At 48.1% G+C, this 24,761-nt stretch overlaps 1 protein-coding gene across 1 annotated transcript in view; it reads left to right on the top strand.

The window, feature by feature from the left end:
* The first annotated feature begins 2,725 nt into the window (after nt 1-2,725).
* Nucleotides 2,726-24,761, top strand: part of LOC139229355 (cytochrome P450 26B1-like) — a 45,371-nt gene continuing 23,335 nt past the window's right edge. Inside the window, exons 1-2 of the mRNA XM_070861059.1 lie at nt 2,726-3,367; nt 14,374-14,598. Coding sequence (XP_070717160.1) covers nt 3,164-3,367; nt 14,374-14,598 — 429 coding nt within the window. The 5' untranslated portion in view covers nt 2,726-3,163. The remainder of the gene's footprint in view (nt 3,368-14,373; nt 14,599-24,761) is intronic.

The raw sequence follows: 24,761 nt of genomic DNA, 5'->3' as shown, positions 1-24,761 counted from the left end.
TGAGTGTGGGTAAGTGTGGGTTAGTATGTGGGTGTGAGTGTGTGTGGGTCTGAGTGTGAGTGAGTATGGGTGAGTGTGAGGTTGAGTGTGGGTCAGTGTGAGTGAGTGTGAGTGTAGGTGAGTATGTGAGTGTGAGTGAATGTGGGTATGAGTGTGAGTGTGATTGTGGGTGTGTCTGAGAGTGTGTGTGTGAGTGTGGGTGTGAGTGAGTGTGAGTGTGTTTGTGAGTGAGTGTGAGTGTGTGAATGGGTGTGAGTGTAGGTGTGAGGGAGTGTGAATGAGTGTGAGTGTGGGTGTGAGTGTGGATGTGAGTGAGTGTGAGTTTGGGTGTGTGTGTGAGTGTGGGTGTGAGTGTGTGTGAGTGTGAGAGTGTGTGTGTGGACGTGAGTGCGAGTGTGAGTGAGTGTGAATGAGTGTGAGTGTATGTGTAGTGTGAGTGTGTGTGTAGTGTGAGAGTGGGTGTGGTTGTGTGTGAGGGTGGGTGTTTGAGGGTGAGTGTGAGAGTGTGAGAGTGTGTGAGTGTGAGAGTGAGTGTGTGTGAGTGTATGTGAGGGTGTGAGTGTGAGTGTGTGTGGGTGAGTGTGTGTATGAGGGTGTGAGGGTGTGTATAAGGATGGGTGGGTGAGGGTGAGTGATGAGTGTGTATGTGTGTATTTGAGTGAGTCTGTGTGAGTGACTGTGCATGTGTGTGTGTGGGTGTGTGTGAGGGTGAATGTGAGTGGATGTGAGGGTGTGTGAGGGTGGGTTTCAAGGTTTGTGTATGTGGGTGTGAATGTGTGTGAGTGAGCATGTGTGAGTGTGAGTGAATGAGTGTGAGGGTGAGTGTGGGTGTGTGTGGGTGAGTGTGAGTGAGTGTGTGAGGGTGAGTGTGTGAGTGTGAGTGTGTGTGTGGGTGAGGGCGACTGTGTGAATGTGTGAGAGTGAGTGTGTGTGAGGGTGAGTGTGTGTGTGTGAGTATGTGTGAGGGTGAGTGTGTGAGTGTGAGTATGTGTGAGTGTGTGTGCGAGTGTGAGTGTGTGTATGTGAGTGTGTGTGGGTGTATGTGAGTGTGAATGTGGGTGTGTGTGTATGTGTTTGAGTGTGTGTATGAGTGTGTGAGTATGAGTGTGAGTGTGTGAATGAGTGTGTGTGAGGATGTGAGTGTAAGTGTGTGTATGAGTGTGTGAGGAAGTGTGAGTGTGTGAGTGATTGAGTGTGAGGATGTGTGTGTGAGTGAGTGAGTGTAAACCTGAGGATGTGTCTGTCAGTGTGAATGTGTGAGTGTGAGGATGTGTGTGAGTGAGTGAGTGTGAGGATGTGTGTGTGTGAGTGAGAGTGTGTATGAGTGTGTGTGTATGTGAGTGTGAATGTGTAGATGTGTGTGTGAGGATGTGAGTGTAAATGTGAGGATGTGTCTGTGAGTGTGAATGTGTGAGTGTGAGGATGTGTGAGAGTGAATGAGTGTGAGCACAGCGCGGGCGGGTCGCGGGTGAGGGAGAGCGAGGTCCTGGCCTGCGCTACCTCCTGTGTCCGCTGGATGGGGGTGTTGACAGTGAGTGACGGGCGCTGCGGCCGCTCGGCGCTCCCTGAGCCCGGGGCAAGGGAAGGTCAGCGAGAGGCAGCAGCTCGCACTGCGAGGGTTCGCATCCCTCGAAAGCTTTCGCAATCACCAGTGGTGTGTAAAAATAAAACGGAACAAATTGCAACAGAGTATATTTACATGTGTATATATATGAATTATGCATTACAGTCTGTGCATATAGCTTATATATATTCGTGCAAATATTGCATTACAATTACTCAAATCGGTTCCAATGCGTCTGATGCTGGTATTGTTAATTGATGCATGGACTGTTGCAGGGGGGATTGGAGCAGGAACGAGTGCTGAGTTATGCAGTGTGTGCGATGGGTGCAGAGAGAGGGGGAGAAAGGGGTTAGTGGTCCTTGTCCAGATAATTCAAAACTCCCTCTTGCCCCCCTGTCCAACTTCCCTGGACATTGCACTGTGGTTTCGTTCTGTCCCTAGTCGGAACTGAGAGTAAAGCACTTACTCTCTTTCCGTCTGTCTCTCTCACTGTGTGTGCAATCTCCACTGTGCAATATCCCCGAGAGAAGTTAAAACATCCCAGCGAATGCACAGGAGATTTAGCTACATGCACCCTGTGAATATACACCTCTGCATAATCACACAATAAACTCCAGTGCATGATGTACCCAAGATACACGAGCGATGAAAGGCAGAATGAATGCATGGCTCCTATATTGTGGACATACTTGCACACTTCTAGATGTGTGTGTGTGTGTGTGAGAGAGAGAGCCAGTCTGGGTTACAGGTCCTCTGTGTGTGTGTCATACACGTAAACACAGAAATCCATGAATTAGAAGCGGACTGGAAGCTAACAAAATGTTTGTGTGTTCAACGTACAAGGCACGATGAGAATATTAACAGAGGGGATGGGGGCGCTTGCGTTCAGCTGTCGCGGCGCGAAGATATATACCTGATCGCTTTTCGCCCCAACATTATTATTATTTTTTTGTAAATTCCGAGAGAAATGCCCTAGATATATATATTCTCTATTTTGTTCCAGGTCTGCAGTGCAACAGGAGGGACTGGAAGGTTGGCAGAGAGAGAGAGAGTGTGTGTGTGTGCAAATATTACATAAATTCTCTCTCTCGCCTCTCTCTCTCGCTCTCTCCCTCTTGAAGTTCTCGACGAGACGCCAGTTCGAGCTTTGCATTGATTCCACCGGGACTGCTCCAGGTCGCCTGCGGTGCTTGCCTGAACGGGGCGGGCTGCAGCCACCGTTGTGGCTTTCTGCCAGAATTTCCCCGCCTCATATATAGACACACTCCAGGGCAAAGCACTGTGCAGGAAATCAACTCATTCAACTCACACATAACACACACACACACACACCACACACTTCAAGACATCTCCTCTGCTATTCAGAGACCCCTGTATGTGTGTGTGTGTGTGTATGTATGTATTTTTTGTTGAAAGAATAGAAGTTTAATAAATTTTTAAAAGTTTATTTTTTTGGCCCCAAAAAAAGTGAGAGGGAGAGGGGAAACATTTTATTATTTGTTTTGTAATTTCCACCCTCTCACCAGTCTCCTTTTTTTTCTCTCTCTCTCTCTCTCCCTGTCGCTGTTATTTTTTTGCTGTTATTTTTTTTTTGCAAGGATGTTTTTTGAAGGATTTGAACTGGTGTCGGCTGTCGCGACAGTGACTGCTTGCTTGGTCTCTGTGGTTCTCCTGGCGGCTGTCTCCACACAACTTTGGCAATTCCGCTGGACGGTGACCCGGGACAAAAGCTGCAATTTGCCGATCCCCAAGGGCTCCATGGGACTGCCACTCGTTGGTGAAACTTTCCACTGGCTGGTAGAGGTGAGGTTTCAGCACCCAATTCTCTGTCTGTCTGTCTCTCTCATTGCTGTCTGCGTGTTTAATCTGTCGGTGCAATGTTGATAGTTTATGTGTGTGTGTGTGTGTCATTTTAACACAATTCAAATGTCTTGGCATGTCAGAAGTGAAATATCTCCAGTGCATGACAGGAGCACGACCCCTGTATATATATATATATATTATATATTTAAACCCCCCCCTCTGATTTGGAGTGTCAGTCGGGGTCTTATTGTGAGGGCCTCACTCCCTCCCCCTGAAGACATTTAAATGACCTCCTCCTGTGCTGTATTTGTGAAATGGGGCGTTCTCGCTTAAGCATCACTGTAATGTTTAAAATGTGGCTGCAGGAACATTGGCTGCAATGGCACGGGTTTCAAGGTGGCGACTTGATCGGTGCAAATGCAACCGAGCCCTTATAAATTGTCACGTTTTTAGGTGGATGATGAAATCGAGTTGAAGTTAAAAGGTTTTTGCACGCGTGCATGTGCCGGGAGTGGCGTTTCGGGGAATTTAAGTATATGCACCCGCGCCGCTATTTATCAAATATCTTTAATGACCGTTCAATAGAATTTTTGCAAAGTGTGTAACACGTCTGCGGAGAGAGAGAGAGCGAGAGAGGAGGGGAGTTGGAGGTCGGAGTTTCTCACAGGCTGTTGATCCGAGTTGGAGCTGTCACCGGTAGTAGTGACCTGTGCAAAAGTCCCACTTGCGGACCAGACACTTACCCTCAGAGCAAAGCGCTCCCTACACGTGCTACTGTGTACTGTGAGGATCCCAGCTCCCTGTCCCTCTCCCTCTCTCTCTGTGTAGCGGCGACGAACCAGCGCTGCTTCTGCCGCGGAGAGATTCCTAGAAACAATGCTGAGTAATCTCTCGCAGCGACTTTCAATCTCCAGGCTCTGTCCTCGCATTTGCGGGGGCGTGTGAGTGTGTGTTTGTATATGAGTGTGTGTGTCTGTCTGTATGTATCTCTGTGTAGATATGTGCGTATATATCTGTGTATGGTATGTATATATGTGTGCGTATATGTGTGTATGTATCTGTGTGCATCTGATAGTGTATATGTGTGTATAAATGTGTGTATATATATATATTTGTCTGTGTACATGTGTATGTATCTGTGTATGTGTGTGTAGATATGTGTGTATATATATGTGCGTGTATATGTGGATGAATCAGTGTGTATGTGTGTGTATATATTTGTGTGTGTATATATGTGTGTATGTGTGTGTATATATATATGTGTGTATATCTGTGTGTATGTATCTGTATATATGTGTATATATATATATATGTGTGTATATATATATGTGTGTGTATCTGTGTGTATGTATCTGTATATATGTATATATATATATATGTGTGTGTGTGTGTATGTGTATAAAAACAACGTGGACACAGCTCCATATACTCACAGACACGTGTAGTCATGTGCACATATAAGTACACATATTTACATTATGTACTTATATATGAACACATATATAATATGTGCACTGACATATTTACATATATGTAGTCATGTACACGATTGTATATTTATAATTATGTGTGCCTATTTATATGCTCATGTGGGTCTATATATATATGTCTGAACACATGGAGGCATGTTTGTCATTCTATGTGTTTGTATATCATTCTCTGGAAGGCTCGGTTTATTAAGGGGGCGGGTAACAGGAGTGGCTCAGATCCCGTTAGGCACGGGGGGTGGGGGGGGGGAGAGGTTACAATTTCCTCTGGGTTAGAGAGAGAGAGAGGAGGGGGGTAATCCGTCCCAGGTTCTGCTTCCTGATCACTGTCCAGCTCCAACCCCCGCTTGCTGGAAAGTGCCCATACGCCAATGCCAGCGGCCGGCAGCGATGAAGCTTTGCCGCGACGCCTCCCGCAGTCGAACAACCCGCTGGCCCTGGCTCGGCGGATGAAGGTACTTGTTGGTGGTGGGAGGTCTGGTAGCTGTGGAAGCTAACTCAACACCGGGGGGGGGGGGTGGGGGGGTTAGGGCTGTGTCCACATGGGGGTCTCAGTGATCAGTCCAAGTCTGCTCCACTGTGGGAGGCAGCCTCCTCTGCACCCTTTTGCACACACACTCCGGGGCACTGTCTTCGCAGCTCAGCCCCTGGGCGGTGAGCGATTCGAGAACTAATGTAACCTGGGGCGACCTTGAACACACTGACAGTCTCATTCATTCACGCAGAATGAGGTAGGATTCCGTTTTACAGAGAGGTGCGGGACGCCTCTCGTTCAGCGATCTGCTGTTAAAATACTAATTTTTTGTGTAAACTGGTCTGAACTCCCTCTGCATAAAGCATTCTTTGTCCGTGGGTGGAAATGTATCAATAACCCTTTATTTAAGCACAAAGGGAGCTGTAATTATATTTATTCAGATCAGGCCAGTAATTGCGTTAAAAGCCACGATTACCCAGATAATCTCTCAAATTTGGTTTAATAAGATTTATCGGATGGCCCTCATTATACACAAGGCAAACAGTGCGGGGGCGGGGGGCGGGCTGGTGGGGGGGGGGGGGTGGGGGGGAGAGGTGTGCCTGTGTGTGAGAGTGAGAGACTGCACTCGCGTGTTGGGCCAAGGGTTCATTGCTGAGCACAGCTCCGAGGCAGACAGACTGTGTGTGTGTGTGAGAGAGAGCAAGTTACAGGGAGAGAGGGAGAGAGAGCGAGAGAGTGAGAGAGAGTGAGAGAGAATTACAGGGAGAGAGGGAGAGATTGCGAGAGAGTGAGAGAGTGAGAGAGAGAGAGTGAGGTACAGAGAGAGAGAGAGAGAGAGAGGGAGAGAGAAAGAGGGAGAGAGAGAGAGAAAGAGCGAGGTACAGAGAGAGAGGGAGAGAGTGAGAGGGAGTGAGAGAGAGAGGGAGAGAGTGAGAAAGAGTGAGGTACAGAGAGAGAGGGAGAGAGAGTGAGAGAGAGCGAGGTACAGAGAGGGAGAGTGAGAGAGATAGTGAGAGAGAGCACGAGAGAGTGAGGTACAGAGAGAGAGTGAGAGAGAGAGAGAGAGAGAGCAAGATACAGAGAGAGAGGGTGAGAGATAGAGAGGGAGAGAGATAGAGAGATAGCAAGAAAGAGAGAGAGAGTGAGAGATAGAGAGAGAGAGAGAGATAGCGGGAGAGAGAGAGTGACAAAGAGAGTGGGAGAGTGAGAGAGAGAGAGGGAGAGATAACGAGAGAGAGGGAGAAAGTGAATGAGAGATAGAGAGGGAGAGCTAGCGAGAGAGGGAGAGAATGAGAGTGAGAGATAGCGAGAGAGAGAGTGAGAGTGAGGTACAGAGAGCGGGAGAGAGTGTGAGAGAGAGTGAGCAAGCTACAGAGAAAGAGGGAGACAGAGAGAGATATATATAGAAAGTGAGAGATAGCGGGAAAGAGAGAGAGCGAGGTAAAGAGAGCGGGAGCGAGTGCAAGAGAGAGTGAGTGAGATACAGAGAGGGAGAGAGTGTGAGAGAGAGAGTGAGCGAGGTACAGCGAGGGAGAGAGACAGGGAATGAGAGATAGAGAGGGAGACAAAGAAAGTGAGATATAGATAGCGAGAGAGAGGTACAGAGAGAGGGAGACAAGAGTGGGAGACAGTGAGAGTCACAGAGAGAGAGAGAGAAACAGCGAGTGAGAGACAGAGAGAAAAAACAGACAGAGAGAGAGGGGGAGTCAGAGAGAGAGAGCAAGGGAGACAGAGAGTGAGAGTGAAAGACAGAGAGAGAGGGAGAGAGAGAGAGACAGACAGACAGACAGAGAGGCATGGAGAGAGAGGGAGACAAAGAGATAGAGGGATAGAGAGCGAGAGAGAGAGAGAGGGAGAAACAGATAGAGGCAGAGGGAGAGACTGGTTCAGAGACAGAGTGAAAGAGACAGACAGAGAATCAGTAAAAGTGAAAGAGACAGAGAGACGAATGAGTGAGATGGAGAGAAACAGAGAGCAAGGGAGACAGATTGAGTGCAAGAGACAGATATATATAGAGAGAGACACAGAGTGAATGAGAGCGAGGGAGAATCAGAGAAAGAAAGAGAGAGAACCTGAGAGAGAGGTAGAAAATCTGAGAGAATCTAAGAGAGGGAGAGAAGCTGAGAGAGAGTGAACTGAGAGAGAGTGAACTGAGAGAGAGGGAACTGAGAGAGAGTGAACTGAGAGAGAGTGAAGTGAGGGAGAGGGAAATGAGGGAGAGGGAACTGAGGGAGAAGGAACTGAGGGAGAGGGAACTGAGGGAGAGGGAACGGAGAGAGAGGGAACGGAGGGAGAAGGAACTGAGGGAGAAGAAACTGAGGGAGAAGGAAATGAGGGAGAGGGAATTGAGAGAGAGGGAACTGAGGGAGAGGGAATGAGAGAGAGGGAACTGGGGGAGAGGGAACTGAGGGAGAGGGAATGAGAGAGAGGGAACTGAGGGAGAGGGAACTGAGGGAGGGGAACTGAGGGAGAGGGAACTGAGAGAGAGGGAATGAGAGAGAGGGAACTGAGGGAGAGGGAATGAGAGAGAGGGAACTGAGAGAGAGGGAACTGAGAGAGAGGGAATGAGAGAGAGGGAACTGAGGGAGAGGGAATGAGAGAGAGGGAACTGAGAGAGAGGGAACTGAGAGAGGGAATGAGAGAGAGGGAACTGAGCGAGAGGGAATGAGAGAGAGGGAACTGAGGGAGAGGGAACTGAGAGAGAGGGAACTGAGAGAGAGGGAACTGAGAGAGGGAATGAGAGAGAGGGAACTGAGGGAGAGGGAATGAGAGAGAGGGAACTGAGAGAGAGGGAACTGAGAGAGGGAATGAGAGAGAGGGGAGGGAATGAGAGAGGGAATGAGAGAGAGGGAACTGAGGAGAGGAAATGAGAGGGAATGAGAGAGAGGGAACTGAGAGAGAGGGAACTGAGAGAGAGGGAATGTGAGAGAAGGAACTGAGAGAGAGGGAATGAGAGAGGGAATGAGAGAGAGGGAACTGAGAGAGAGGGAATGAGAGAGGGAATGAGAGAGAGGGAACTGAGGGAGAGGGAACTGAGGGAGAGGGAACCGAGAGAGAGGGAATGAGAGAGGGAATGAGAGAGAGGGAACTGAGAGAGATGGAATGAGAAAGGAAATGAGAGCGAGGGAACTGAGAGAGAGGGAACTGAGGGAGAGGGAACCGAGAGAGAGGGAATGAGAGAGAGGGAACTGAGAGAGAGGGAATGAGAGAGGGAATGAGAGAGGGAATGAGAGAGAGGGAACTGAGAGCGAGGGAATGAGAGAGGGAATGAGAGAGAGGGAATGAGAGAGGGAATGAGAGAGAGGGAATGAGAGAGGGAACTGAGAGAGAGGGAATGAGAGAGAAGGAACTGAGAGAGAGGGAATGAGAGAGGGAATGAGAGAGAGGGAACTGAGAGAGAGGGAATGAGAGAGAGGGAATGAGAGAGGGAATGAGAGAGGGAATGAGAGAGAGGGAACTGAGAGCGAGGGAATGAGAGAGGGAATGAGAGAGAAGGAACTGAGAGAGAGGGAATGAGAGAGGGAATGAGAGAGAGGGAATGAGAGAGGGAACTGAGAGAGAGTGAACTGAGAGAGAGGGAATGAGAGTGGGAACTGAGGAAGAGGGAACTGAGAGAGAGGGAATGAGAGAGGGAATGTGAGAGAGGGAACTGAGGGAGAGGAAATGAGAGAGGGAATGAGAGAGAGGGAATGAGAGAGAAGGAACTGAGAGAGAGGGAATGAGAGAGGGAATGAGAGAGAGGGAACTGAGAGAGAGGGAATGAGTGAGGGAATGAGAGAGAGGGAACTGAGGGAGAGGGAACTGAGGGAGAGGGAATGAGAAAAGAAATGAGAGCGAGGGAACTGAGGGAGAGGGAACTGAGGGAGAGGGAACCGAGAGAGGGGGAATGAGAGAGAGGGAACTGAGAGAGAGGGAATGAGAGAGGGAATGAGAGAGGGAATGAGAGAGAGGGAACTGAGAGCGAGGGAATGAGAGAGGGAATGAGAGAGAGGGAATGAGAGAGAGGGAATGAGAGAGGGAACTGAGAGAGAGTGAACTGAGAGAGAGGGAATGAGAGAGAGGGAATGAGAGAGAGGGAACTGAGAGAGAGGGAATGAGAGTGGGAACTGAGGAAGAGGGAACTGAGAGAGAGGGAACTGAGGGAGGTATTGAGAGAGAGGGAATGAGAGAGAGGGAATGAGAGAGGGAATGAGAGAGAAGGAACTGAGAGAGAGGGAATGAGAGAGGGAACTGAGGAAGAGGGAACTGAGAGAGAGGGAACTGAGGGAGGTAATGAGTGAGAGGGAATGAGAGAGGGAACTGAGGAAGAGGGAACTGAGAGAGAGGGAACTGAGGGAGGTAATGAGTGAGAGGGAATGAGAGAGGGAATTGTGGGAGGGGGAACTGAGAGAGAGTGAACTGAGAGAGAGGGAACTGAGAGAGAGGGAATGAGAGAGGGAACTGAGAGAGAGGGACCTGAGAGAGAGGGAATGAGAGAGGGAATGAGAGAGAGAGAACTGAGAGAGAGGGAATGAGAGAGGGAACTGAGGAAGAGGGTACTGAGGGAGATGGAACTGAGGGAGAGGGAACTGAGGAAGAGGAAACTGAGAGAGAGGGAACTGAAGGAGGGAAAGAGAGAGAGGGAATGAGAGAGGGAATGAGAGAGAGGGAATGAGAGAGAGGGAACTGAGGGAGAGGGAACTGAGGGAGAGGGAACTGAGAGAGATTCTGTGATAGTTGAGAATCTGAGAGAGACACAAGGAGATAACCTGAGAGGGAATCTGTGAGAGAGAATCGAGGAGAGAATCTGAGAGATAGCCTGGGTAAATCTACAGGACAGAAAGGACCAGAGAGAGAGAGATGGAGAATCAGAGAAAGAGAGATGGAGAATCTGAGAGAGAGAGAGAGTTCGTGACATGTGATGGCCCAGCCTCAGGGGACCTCTGTAAGGTGGGGGGGTGGGGGTGGCTGGGGGAGTCTACATGCTCTCTGGGCAGGGTCTCGTATCCCTCAGGGTCTTAGAGGAAGGAATGAAGAGTTAGTGATGGTAATAAGAAAAAGTAAATGTGTGCATGAAGCGTTGGTTGAGGTGGTGAAATCGGCTGAAACAAAAAGATAGACTTAAATTTATATCATCGTCGTCGTAGGCAGTCCCTCGGAGTCGAGGATGACATGCTTCCACTCTAAAAGTGAGTTCTCAGGTGACTTAGACCAAGCTTATGGCCTACAGGGCAGTAGTGATACCCAGCCTCAATGGCTTAGAGACGTTGTCTATATACAGCAGACACCTCAAAACGTTGGAGAAATACCACCACCGCTGTATTCATATAGCACCTTTCACATCCACTGGACATCCCAAAGCGCTTTACATCGAAACATAGAAACATAGAAAATAGGTGCAGGAGTAGGCCATACGGCCCTTCGAGCCTGCACCAGCATTCAATAAGATCATAGAAACATAGAAAATAGGTGCAGGAGTCGGCCATTCTGCCCTTCGAGCCTGCACCGCCATTCAATAAGATCATGGCTGATCATTCACCTCAGTACCCCTTTCCTGCTTTCTCTCCATACCCCTTGATCCCTTTAGCCGCAAGGGCCATATCTAACTCCCTCTTGAATATCTAACGAACTGGCATCAACAACTCTCTGCGGTAGGGAATTCCACAGGTTAGCAACTCTCTGAGTGAAGAAATTTCTCCTCATCTCGGTCCTAAATGGCTTACCCCTTATCCTTAGACTGTGACCCCTGGTTCTGGACTTCCCCAACATTGGGAACATTATTCCTGCATCTAACCTGTCCAGTCCTGTCAGAATTTTATATGTGTCTATGAGATCCCCTCTCATCCTTCTAAACTCCAGTGAATACAGGCCCAGTCGATCCAGTCTCTTCTCATATGTCAGTCCTGCCATCCCGGGAATCAGTCTGCACTCCCTCAATAGCAAGAACATCCTTCCTCAGATTAGGAGACCAAAACTGAACATAATATTCCAGGTGAGGCCTCATCAAGGCCCTGTACAACTGCAGTAAGACCTCTCTGCTCTTATACTCAAATCCCCTAGCTATGAAGGCCAACATGCCATTTGCCTTCTTCACCTCCTGCTGTACCTGCATGCCAACTTTCAATGACTGATGAACCATGACACCCAGGTTTCGTTGCACCTCCCCTTTTTCTAATCTTTCACCATTCAGATAATATTCTGCCTTCGTGTTTTTGCCCCCAAAGTGGATAACCTCACATTTATCCACATTATACTGCACCTGCCATGTATTTGCCCACTCACCTAACCTGTCCAAGTCACCCTGCAACCTCTTAGTGTCCTCCTCACAGCTCACACCGTCACTCAGCTTAGTGTCATCTGCAAACTTGGAGATATTACACTCAATTCCTTCATCCAAATCATTAATGTATATTGTAAATAGCTGGGGTCCCAGCACTGAGCCCTGCGGCACCCCACTAGTCACTGCCTGCCATTCTGAAAAGGAATCGTTTATCCCGACTCTCTGCTTCCTGTCTGCCAACCAATTCTCTATCCACATCAGTACATTACCCCCAATACCATGCGCTTTAATTTTGCACACCAATCTCAGACAATGAAGTACTTTTGGAGTGTAGTCACTGTTGTAATGTGGGAAATGCGGCAACCAATTTGCGCACAGCAAGCTCCCACAAACAGCAACGTGATAATGACCAGATAATTTCTTTTTTGCTATGTTGATTGGGGGCATAACCATCGGCCAGGACACCGGGGATAACTCCCCTGTTCTTCAAAATAGTGCCATGGGATCTTTTATGTCCACCTGAGAGGGCAGACAGGGCCCCGGTTTAACATCTCAGCTGAAAGACAGCACCTCCAGCAGTGCAGCACTCCCTCGGCACTGGGACTGTCAGCTTAGATTGTCTGAAGTCTCTGGAGTGGGACTTGAACCCACAATCTTCTGACTCAGAGACCAGAGTGCACCACCCATGGTGCCATGGCTGATAGAGAGACTGTATGAAAGAGAGGGGGAAGTGGAGAGGGAGTGAATAGCTGGGGTCTTATTTCTATAATCAGTGCGATCGGAAAGTTACCAACAGCTGTGCCATGAGTTTGTCTTAAAGGGGAATCTCTTTCACTGTCCAGTTGGATGCATTATAAAGGGAACGTGGAGTCCACATATTTGTGCTCGGTTCGTGACATTCTATAATTTTGTCCTGTATTTTCCCCTCACCCCTGAACAAACCCGTTTTTTTATTATAAAAGGTTTTGATAGAGTAGATTGGAGAGAAACGGTTTCCAGTGGCGGGGGAGTGGGTAACCAGAGGGCACAGATTGAAGGTAATTTGCAAAAGAACCAGAGGGGGGGATGAGGAGAATTTTTCTTTTTACGCAGCGAGTTGTTGTGATCGGGAATGCGCTGCCTGAAAGGGCGGTGGGAGCAGATTCAACAGTAACTTCACAATCCAACAGTATTGGATAAATACTTGAAGGGAAGAAAAATTTGCAGGGCTGTGGGCAAAGAGCAGGGGTGGGTGGGACTAATTGGAGATCTCTTTATTTTCCACATTACGACAGTGACTACACTCTAAAAGTATCTCATTGGACTGTAAAGCGCTTTGAGACGTCCGGTGGTCGTGAAAGGCGCTATATAAATCCAAGTCTTTCTTTCTTTCTCTACCAAAGAGCCGGCAGAGGCACGATGGGCTGAAAGACCTCCTCCTTTGGTGGTGGGTGCGTCTAATCTTAAGAACATAAGAAACACTAGCAGGAGTAGGCCATACAGCCCCTCGAACCTGCTCCGCCAGTCAATAAGATCATGGCTGATCTTCGACCTCAACGCCATATTCCCGCCCAATTCCCATATCCCTGGATTCCCCTCGAGTCCAAAAGTCTGTCTGTGTCAGCCGTGAATATATTCTGGGACTCAGCATCCACAGCCCCCTGGGGTAGAGAATCCCAAAGATCCACCACCCTCAGAGTGGAGACATTTTTCCATATCTCAATTTTAAGTTTGCTGATGATACAAAGGTGGGTGGCAAAGCAAAATTTTGAGGAGGACACAAAATATCTGCAAAGGGATATAGACAGGCAAAAATTTGGCAGATGGAGTATACTGTGGAAAAATGTGAAGTTATCCACTTTGGCAGAATTAATAGAAAAGCAAATTATAATTTAAATGGAGAAAAATTGCAAAGTGCTGCAGTACAGAGAGACCTGGGGGTCCTTGTGTATGAAACACAAAAAGTTAGTATGCAGGTACAGCAAGTGATCAGGAAGGCAAATGGAATGTTGGCCTTTATTGCAAGGGGGATAGAGTATAAAAGCAGAGAAGTCCTGCTACAACTGTACAGGGTATTGGTGAGGCCACACCTGGAGTACTGCGTACAGTTTTGGTCTCTGTATTTAAGGAAGGATATACTTGTATTGGAGGCTGTTCAGAGCAGGTTCACGAGGTTTATTCCGGAGATGAGGGGGTTGATTTCTGAAGATAGGTTGAGCAGGTTGGGCCTATACACATTGGAGTTCAGAAGAATGAGAGGTGATCTTATTGAAACACATAAGATAATGAGGGGGCTCGACAAGCTGGATGCAGAGAGGATATTTCCACTCATAGGGGAAACTAAAAGTAAGGGACATAGTCTTAAAATAAGGGGCCGCTCATTTAAAACTGAGATGAGGAGGAATTTCTTCTCTCAGAGGGTTGTAACTCTGTGGAATTCTCTGACACAGAGAGCTGTGGAGGCTGGGTCATTGAATATATTTAAGGCGGAGATAGACAGATTTTTGAGCGATAAGGGAGTAAAGGGTTATGGGGAGTGGGCAGGGAAGTGGAGCTGAGTCCATGATCAGATTAGCCATTAAATGGTGGAGCAGACTCGAGGGGCCAGGTGGCTTACTCCTGCTCCTATTTCTTATGTTGTTAAATGGCCGACCCCTTATCCTGAGACTGTGCCCCCTAGTTCTAGACTCTCCAGCCAGGGGGAAACAAGCTCTCAGCATCTAATACTGATGCTTTGGGCCTCAGCCTCGATGAACCAGGCGGTCCGCGATGTGTAATATATTCTCTCTCTCTCTCTGTGCGACAGGGCTCCAGCTTCCATTCCTCGAGGCGTGAGAAGTACGGCAATGTGTTCAAGACGCACCTCCTGGGCCGCCCGCTGATCCGCGTCACCGGCTCGGAGAACGTGAGGAAAATCCTGATGGGCGAGCACTCCCTGGTGAGCACCCAGTGGCCCCGCAGTACCAGGATGCTGCTGGGCTCCACCAGCCTCATCAACTCCGTCGGCGACATTCACCGTCACAAGAGGAAGGTGAGCGCTCAAAGAGAGGCAACGGCACACAGCACCCCCTTAAAGGGGCACCGCCGTTTATTGTGGGAATTGCGCGACCAAAAAAAAATAGAGCATGGTCCTTTTAGTTCGCCTTCCACCATCCTGTTGGTCGCATGATCCAATGATAATGGAGTGTCAGCTGTGGTTCAGTGGGCAGCACACTCGCCTCTGAGTCAGAACATTGTGGGTTCAAATCCCACTCCAGGGACTTGAGTATATAAATCTAGGTTGACACTCCAGTGCAGTGTTGAGGGAGTGCTGCATTGTCAGAGGTGCCATCTGTTGGATGGTGCCATCAGCCATGATCATATTGAATGTGGATGTAGACCCGAATGGCCTACTACTGCTCCTATTTTCTGTTTCTAAACCGAGGCCCTGTTGGTGGATGTAAAAGATCCCACGGCGCTATTTCGAAGAAGAGCAGAGGGAGTTCTACCCGGTGTCCTGGGGCCAAATATTTATCCCTCAATCAACGTAACAAAAACAGGTTAGCTGGTCATTATCACATTGCTGTGTGTGGGAGCTTGCTGTGCTCAAGTTGGCTGCCGCGTTTCCCACATTACAACAGTGACTACACTTCGAAAAGTACTTCATTGGCTGTAAAGCGCTTTGAGACATCCGGTGGTTGTGAAAGGCGCTATATAAATGCAAGTCACTCTTTCTTTTTGTTGACTAATCATAGCAATCAATCTCTTATCAATTAGTGTCCTGTGGCCAATATTTATCCCTCATTCAACATCACTACAAAAAAGCCCACAGATTATCTGGTTGTTATCACATTGCTGTTTGTGGGAGCTTGCTGTGCATAATTTGGCTGCCCTGTTTCCTAAATTACAACAGTGACTACACTGCAAACAGTATTTCATTAGCTGTAAAGTGCTTCAGGATGTACTGAGGTTGTGAAAGGCGCGATCTAGTCCACAACACACCCAGACATGAGGTGAGGAAAACCCCCAGAGGTGGAGAGTTTTGTTCCTACCGAGCACGTTACACTCACCACACATCATCTTCATCATCATAGGCAGTCCCTCGAATCGAGGATGACTTGCTTCCATGTCAAAAAGTTCACAGGTGTTTCAATGAAGGACCTAACATTCCAGGTCCTGAACTACATCCTGAAGGGTGGAAGATGCCTGTGCGTGGATTTTTTTAACGTGGGGTGACGGTTGCACACCAGCCACCACACGGGCTTGACGGAGCTCGGTCTTGGTAAAGTGGCAAAGGTTATCTGCTGCACGGACCTAGTGCGCACATATATCGCAGTGTGGGCTGGGCCCGTGCTGCCCCTGGGCCCTCGCCTCTTCTGGGCCCCGAACTCACGCCTCTCCTGGGCCCTGATCACGTCCCTCTACAGTCTCTCGCCGTTCCTTCGCCCCAACCTCGCAGCTCCTGCTGTCCCTGCCCACGCTCCAATCACCGACCTGGATCTTGGTGACATCCCTTTTCACTGCCGTCACTCTCCTGCTCCAGCACGTGCAGCTCCCTGGAGCGGTAGGCCATACTGCTCCTTCCGCTCCCAGGCCTGCTCCGTTCGTGCTCGCAGGCCGGGGGCCACTCAGCCTGCTAGGCTAGGCCGCCACGTGGCTCCCCGGACTGCTCCACACCGTCTCAAATTACTCACATATTGTGTCCCAAAATGTAATTTTCTGAAAGAAATTTAACACCTTTGCATTTGAATGAATCAATTCTTCCATGCTGTCCCTGAGTTAAACAAACAACAGTTTCCTTAAAAAAAACTCCCGAATATGTAAATATTTTAAAAGGCGGAAGTTTCCCAAACCAGTCTGTGTCGTTCAAGTGAAAATACCTTAAAGGAAAAGGTCGTCTTGTCACATGACTATCACGCTATAATGACACTGCTCTCCTGGCCGGCCTCTCAGCTTCCACCCTCCAGAAACTTGAACTCATACAAAACTCGGCGGCCCATGTCCTATCCCGTACCGAGTCCCGCTCACCCATCACCTCAGCTCACAGACCTACACTGGCTCCCGGTTAAGCAACGCCTCGATTCTAAAATTCCCATCCTTCAATTCCCTCCATTGCCTCGCCCCTCTTAACCTCCTCCAGCCCTACAACCCTCCGAGATCTCTGCGCTCCTCCAATTATGACCTAGAACATAAGAACATAAGAATTAGGAACAGGAGTAGGCTATCTAGCCCCTCGAGCCTGCTCCACCATTCAACAAGATCATGGCTGATCTGGCCGTGGACTCAGCTCCACTTACCCGCCCGCTCCCCGTAACCCTTAATTCCCTTATTGGTTATCCCTTGCGCATCCCTGATTGTAATTGCTCCACCATTGACAGCCGTGCCTTCTGTTGCCTGGGCCCCAAGCTCTGGAATTCCCTCTCTAAACTTCTCCACCTCTCTACCGCTCCTCCTCTATGATGCTCCTTGAAGCCTGCCTCTTTGACCAAGCTTTTGGTCACCTGTCATGCTATCTCTTTGTGTGGCTCGGTGTCAACTGTTGGGTGACATGCTCCTGTGAAGCACCTTGGGGCAGTTTACTACTTTAAAGGCGCTAAATAAATGCAAGTTGTTGCTGTTGGGTCAATTGAAATTTTCAAGATTTTTGTTGGGAATGGGATACGGAGCAAATGTGCGTAAATATAGGTGCGGTAAAAGGAAGAAAGAAAATAAAGACTTGGATTTATATAGCGCCTTTCACGACCAACAGATGTCTCAAAGCGCTTTACAGCCAATTAAGTACTTTGGGAGTGTAGTCATTGTTGTAATGTGGGAAACACGGCAGCCAATTTGTGCACAGCAAGCTCCCACAAACAGCAATGTGATAAAGACCAGATAATCTGCATTACATTGATTGAGGGATAAGTATTGGCAAGGGCACCAGGGAGAACTCCCCTGCTCTTCTCCGAAATAGTGCCATGGGATCTTTTAACATCACATCGGAGGGCAGACGGGGCCTCAATTTAACATCCCATCCGAAAGACGGCACCTCTGACAGTGCAGCACTCCCTCAGCACTGCACTGGGAGCATCAGCCGAGATTTATGTGCTCAAGTTGCTGGCGTGGGACTTAAACCCACAACCTTCTGACTTGGAGACGAGTGTGCTGCCCACTGAGCCACAGGTACAGACCAGCTACGCTCTCATTGAATGGTGGAAGAGGCTCAGGGGTTGTGTTTCCTAAATAACAACAGTGACTACACTTCAAAAATACTTCATTGGCCTTAAAGGGCTTTTGGACGTCCTGGAGTTGTGCAAGGCAAGTTCTTTCTTGGGAGAGGGTAGGTTTCTCTTTTGAATTCAGTAGATACGCAAGGAACAGCACATAAAGCAGGAAGCGGTAGTTAGGGTCGGTGGGCTGTAGGAGGAAGGGAAGACGGGGGGAGCTCACGGTTCTGAGCTCCTGAGAAAGAAGGCACAGGAGTGGTCGGAGTCGGTGTGATGTCAGCACAATGAAGGCAGAGGTGGGCGGAGGAGGTGGAACAGGAGAGAGAAGATCAGGACAAGGGATATAAATTGGACCATGTGCTCAGGAATTGGATAGGTGGAGTTGATCAGAAACAAGCTGAGCTATCCCAGTGGGCTGACTGTGATCACTGACTGCCCCCTTTTCTTTCATTTACATAGAAGTCGTTATACCGGTAGCCGATTCTCTGATGTTTATGTCCCTTGACAGGATAGATGCAGGGAGGATGTTGCCCCTGGCTGGGGAGTCTAGAACCAGGGGTCACAGTCTCAGAATAAGGGTCGGCCATTTAGGACTGAGATGAGGAGAAATCTCTTCACTCAGAGGGTGGTGAATCTTTGGAATTCTCTACCCCAGAGGGCTGTGGGGGCTCAGTCTTTGAGTATATTCAAGACCAAGATTGATACACTTTTGGATATTAAGGGAATCAAGGGATATGGGGACAGTGCAGGAAAGTGGAGTTGAGGCCAAGATCAAATCAGCCATGATCTTATTGAATGGCGAGCAGGCTCGAGGGGCCAACTGGCCTACTCCTGCTCCTAATTCTTATGTTATGTTCCCCCTCCAGCACCACATTTTAATTGTCAACAATATAAATGCCCCATTTACACCGTCCACTTCATTGCCCGTCTGTGGCGATATTTCCTACATGTTACAGCACAGAAACAGGTCATTGGCGAAACGGGTCTGTGCCGGCGTTGTTGCTCCACACGAGCCTCCTCCCTCCCTACTTCATCTCACCGTATCTTTCATTACTTTCTCCCCCATGTGTTTAGTTAGCTTCCTCTTTACACTTTAAGCCATAGTGTAACGTGAGCCATTCTTTATGAGGTAACAAGCATTCAGAGGGCTTATGGTACACTTGTACGTAAAATGAATTAAACTGAAACCATATTCCTCTTGTAGTTAGGCTGTGTCTATGAATCTTTTTCGTACAGCATCCGCTTAATTTTTAGGTAAACTTATCTTGTTTCATACACCTCATGATACATCTCCTTCTTAAACTTTTTAAAATGATTGATTTCAATCTAAGGCTATCGCTCAATCTGCCTCCACGACCCACAATGAGGGTACTTGGGCAGTGCAGATATCTTCATGATCCAGGTCATGCTCAATGCATGTTGAGCAACATGAATGAGGGTCAATGAGATAATGCCTATCTGCCTCTCCCAACCCAGGTCAACCCGCCCCAATCAAATTCCGCCCAAACTTGGTTCAACACAATCTAGCTTAGCACATCTCGTCTTAACCCAACTTGAGACAGCCCAACCAAGCATGATTCAACCCAACCCAGCCCCATTCAACCCAACCCCATTCAACCCAACCTCATTCAACCCAACCCCATTCAACTCAACCCCATTCAACCCAACCTCATTCAACCCAACCCCATTCAACTCAACCCCATTCAACCCAACCCCATTCAACCCAACCTCATTCAACTCAACCTCATTCAACCCAACCTCATTCAACCCAACCTCATTCAACCCAACCCCATTCAACTCAACCCCATTCAACCCAACCTCATTCAACCCAATCCCATTCAACTCAACCCCATTAAACCCAACCCCATTCAACTCAACCCCATTCAACCCAACCTCATTCAACCCAATCTCATTCAACCCAACCTCATTCAACCCAACCCCATTCAACCCAACCTCATTCAACCCAATCCCATTCAACTCAACCCCATTCAACCCAACCTCATTCAACTCAACCCCATTCAACCCAACCTCATTCAACCCAACCCCATTCAACCCAACCCCATTCAACCCAACCCCATTCAACCCAACCTCATTCAACCCAACCTCATTCAACCCAACCTCATTCAACCCAACCTCATTCAACCCAACCCCATTCAACCCAACCCCATTCAACCCAACCTCATTCAACTCAACCCCATTCAACCCAACCTCATTCAACCCAACCTCATTCAACCCAACCCCATTCAACCCAACCTCATTCAACCCAATCCCATTCAACTCAACCCCATTCAACCCAACCTCATTCAACCCAACCTCATTCAACCCAACCCCATTCAACCCAACATCATTCAACCCAACCTCATTCAACCCAACCTCATTCAACCCAACCCCATTCAACCCAACCTCATTCAACCCAACCTCATTCAACCCAACCCCATTCAACCCAACCCCATTCAACCGAACCTCATTCAACCCAACCCCATTCAACCCAACCCCATTCAACCCAACCTCATTCAACCCAACCACATTCAACCCAACCCCATTCAACCCTACCCCATTCAACCCAACACCATTCAACCCAACACAACCCCATTCAACCCAACTCAGCCCCATTCAACCCAACCCCATTCAACCCAACCCCATTCAACCCAAACCCATTCAACCTAACCCCATTCAACCGAACCCCATTCAACCCAATCCCATTCAACTCAACCCCATTCAACCCAACCTCATTCAACCCAACCCCATTCAACTCAACCCCATTAAACCCAACCCCATTCAACTCAACCCCATTCAACCCAACCTCATTCAACCCAATCCCATTCAACTCAACCCCATTCAACCCAACCTCATTCAACCCAACCTCATTCAACCCAACCCCATTCAACCCAACATCATTCAACCCAACCTCATTCAACCCAACCTCATTCAACCCAACCCCATTCAACCCAACCTCATTCAACCCAACCTCATTCAACCCAACCCCATTCAACCCAACCCCATTCAACCGAACCTCATTCAACCCAACCCCATTCAACCCAATCCCATTCAACCCAACCTCATTCAACCCAACCACATTCAACCCAACCCCATTCAACCCTACCCCATTCAACCCAACACCATTCAACCCAACACAACCCCATTCAACCCAACTCAGCCCCATTCAACCCAACCCCATTCAACCCAACCCCATTCAACCAAAACCCATTCAACCCAACCCCATTCAACTCAACCCCATTCAACCCAATCCCATTCAACCAACCCAACCCCATTTAACCAATCCCCATTCAACCCAACCCCATTCAAGCCAACCCCATTCAAGCCAACCCCATTCAACCCAAACCCATTCAACTCAACCCCATTCAACTCAACCCCATTCAACCCAATCCCATTCAACCAACCCAACCCCATTTAACCAATCCCCATTCAACCCAACCCCATTCAACTCAACCCCATTCAACCCAACCCCATTCAACTCAACCCCATTCAACCCAAACTCATTCAACCCAACCCCATTCAACCAACCCAACCCCATTCAACTCAACCCCATTCAACCCAACCCCATTCAACCCAACCTCATTCAACCCAACCCCATTCAACCGAACCCCATTCAACCCAATCCCATTCAACTCAACCCCATTCAACCCAACCCCATTCAACCCAATCCAATTCAACCCAATCCCATTCAACTCAACCCCATTCAACCCAATCCCATTCAACCCAATCCCATTCAACTCAACCCCATTCAACCCAACCCCATTCAACCCAATCCCATTCAGCCCAACCCCATTCAACACAACCCCATTCAACCCAACCTCATTCAACTCAACCCCATTCAACCCAGCCCCATTCAACCCAACCCAATTCAACCCAATCCCATTCAACCCAACCCCATTCAACCCAACCCCATTCAACCCAATCCCATTCAGCCCAACCCCATTCAACCCAACCCCATTCAACCCAACCTCATTCAACTCAACCCCATTCAACCCAACCTCATTCAACCCAACCCCATTCAACTCAACCCCATTCAACCCAATCACATTCAACCCAACCCCATTCAACCCAACCCCATTCAACCCAACCCCATTCAACCCAACCCCATTCAACCCAACCCCATTCAACCCAATCCCATTCAGCCCAACCCCATTCAACCCAACCCCATTCAACCCAATCCCATTCAACCCAACCCCATTCAACCCAACCCCATTCAACCCAATCCCATTCAGCCCAACCCCATTCAACCCAACCTCATTCAACCCAACCCCATTCAACCCAACCTCATTCAACCCAACCCCATTCAACTCAACCCCATTCAACCCAATCCCATTCAACCCAACTCCATTCAACCCATCTCCATTCAACCCAACCCCATTCAACCCAACCCCATTCAACCCAACCCCATTCAACCCAATCCCATTCAACCCAACCCCATTCAACCCAACCCCATTCAACCCAATCCCATTCAGCCCAACCCCATTCAACCCAACCTCATTCAACCCAACCCCATTCAACCCAACCTCATTCAACCCAACCCCATTCAACTCAACCCCATTCAACCCAATCCCATTCAACCCAACTCCATTCAACCCAACCCCATTCAACCTAACCCCATTCAACAACATAACCTTATTCAACCAACCCAACTTCTTTCAACCAAACTTCATTCAACCTAACCCCATTCAACCAACTCAACTTTATTCAACCAACCCAACCCCATTCAATCCAACCCCATTCAACCAACCCAACCCAACCCAAATCGACTCAACCCAAATCGACTCAACCCAAATCGACTCAACTCATCACAACACAACTCAACGCGACTGAACCAAACCCAACTGAACACAATTTAACCAACCCACCTCAACTGATTCGAACACAACACTATTCATCCAACTCAATGCGATCAAACCTAATCCCACTCAATTACATGATTTGCAAAGTTAATGACAAGGTTATTGTTCCAAGTAATGATTTCTCTAAAATGGACTAATTTACAAACAGGCACAAAAGTAAATGAAACACAGAGCGTGTGACCTCTGGCTCTTAAGGAATTCAACTTGCTTTAAAGAGCATGGTTTATAAACACGCTTATCTTTCCCTTTAGTCATTTCTGAATGATCTTCAGCTTAGGAAACAGTAGAGTTTTTGAACACTCTTCCTCATAATGAAAGCTTTCTCACCATCTTCTCTGCATTATTCACCACTATTCTGATTAACAGATTGACAGTAAACCAGCTCATAAAGAATCTATCGACGTCACCAAGGAATCACCGGAACCTTCCCATATTACGGACTCTACCCTCTCTGTATCTCACTCTGTTCCCAATCTCAATCTTTGGTCCCTGATCAAATCTTCTCCCGTGTTCCCTTGGCGTGTCAGACACATTTCGATGGGTCCTGGGCCAAGTGGCCATTGTTTATGTGCGGACCTTAATACTGGGTGTCAATAGGCTATTCAATCAGTGGGACATCACAGCTGAACCCGTTCCTGTTCTTGCTTGCTTTCCAATAGGATCCAAGGGATAGGGATTGGGTGCAGGGACCTTGACCAATTATCCCTTTCTTAATTCGTGGATACCGAAGCCAATCAGCCGTAGGGCCACAACTGCCATCCAACCTATGTGAGTTGCCTTATCACTGGGGTTTGAAGCTTAGACCTTCCTGTTCCCCAAAACTAACTTGCTCACTAAAGAGCTTCCTTAGCAGCCAAGCCATCAAAGGCTTCTTCTCTAATACAGAGGCAAAATACCATGGATGCTGTTAATCCAAAATAAAACAGAAAATGCTGGAAATACTCAGCAGGTCAGGCAGCATTCTGCGGCGAGAGAAACAGAGTTAACGTTTCCTGCAATACTTCGTACAGTTTTGGTTTCCATATTTACGAAAGGATATACTTGCTTTAGAGGCAGTTCAGAGAAGGTTCACGAGACTGATTCCGGGAATGAGGGGGTTGACGTATGAGGAAAGGTTGAGTAGGTTGGGCCTCTACTCATTGGAATTCAGAAGAATGAGAGGTGATCTTATCGAAACGTATAAGATTATGAGGGGGCTTGACAAGGTGGTTGCAAAGAGGATGTTTCCACTGATGGGGGAGACTAGAACTAGAGGGCATGATCTTAGAATAAGGGGCCACCCATTTAAAACTGAGATGAGGAGGAATTTCTTCTCTCAGAGGATTGTAAACCTGTGGAATTTGCTGCCTCAGAGAGCTGTGGAAGCTGGAACATTGAATAAATTTAAGACAGAGATAGACAGTTTCTTAATCGATAAGGGAATAAGGGGTTATGAGGAGCGGGCAGGGAAGTGGAGCTGAGTCCATGATCGGATCAGCCATGATCTCATTAAATGGCGGAGCAGGCTCGAGGGGCCGTATGGCCTACTCCTGCTCCTATTGCTTGTGTTCTTATGTTTCAGGTCAATGACTATTCACCAGAACCCGTTTGCTGTGTCTGAAAGGCATATGTCAGTTGGTGGTTTGTGTCAATTGTGGCTCAGTGTGTAGCGTTCTAGCCTCTTGAGTTAGAAGATTGTGGGTTCAACACCCACTCCAGAGACTTGAGCACAAAAGTGCTAGGTGGACACTTGCAGTGCAGTGCTGAGAGAGTGCCGCACTGTCGGAGGTGCCGTTTCGATGACATGAGAAACCGAGGCCCCGTCTGCTCTCTCAGATGGATACACAAGATCCCATGGCACTATTTCGAAGAAGAGCAAGGGAGTTCTCCCCGGTGTCGTGGCCAATATTTATCCCTCAATCAACACAACAAATACAGATTATCAGGTAAATTATCGAATTGCTGTTTGTGGGAGCTTGCTGTGTGCAAATTGACTGCTGCATTTTCTACATTACAACAGTGACCACACTTCAAAAGTATTTCATTGGCTGTAAAGCGCTTTGGGACATCCTGAGGTCATGAAAGGCGTTATATAAATGCAACTCTTATCTTTTATTTTAGGTTTCACAAGGGCTGGAACGGTTGCTGAGTATTTCCAGCATGTTCAGTTTTTA

The sequence above is a fragment of the Pristiophorus japonicus genome, chromosome 2 (genome assembly GCF_044704955.1).
Source record: "Pristiophorus japonicus isolate sPriJap1 chromosome 2, sPriJap1.hap1, whole genome shotgun sequence".
NCBI lineage: Eukaryota > Metazoa > Chordata > Chondrichthyes > Pristiophoridae > Pristiophorus > Pristiophorus japonicus.
This window is presented reverse-complemented; position numbering and strand designations above follow the sequence as displayed.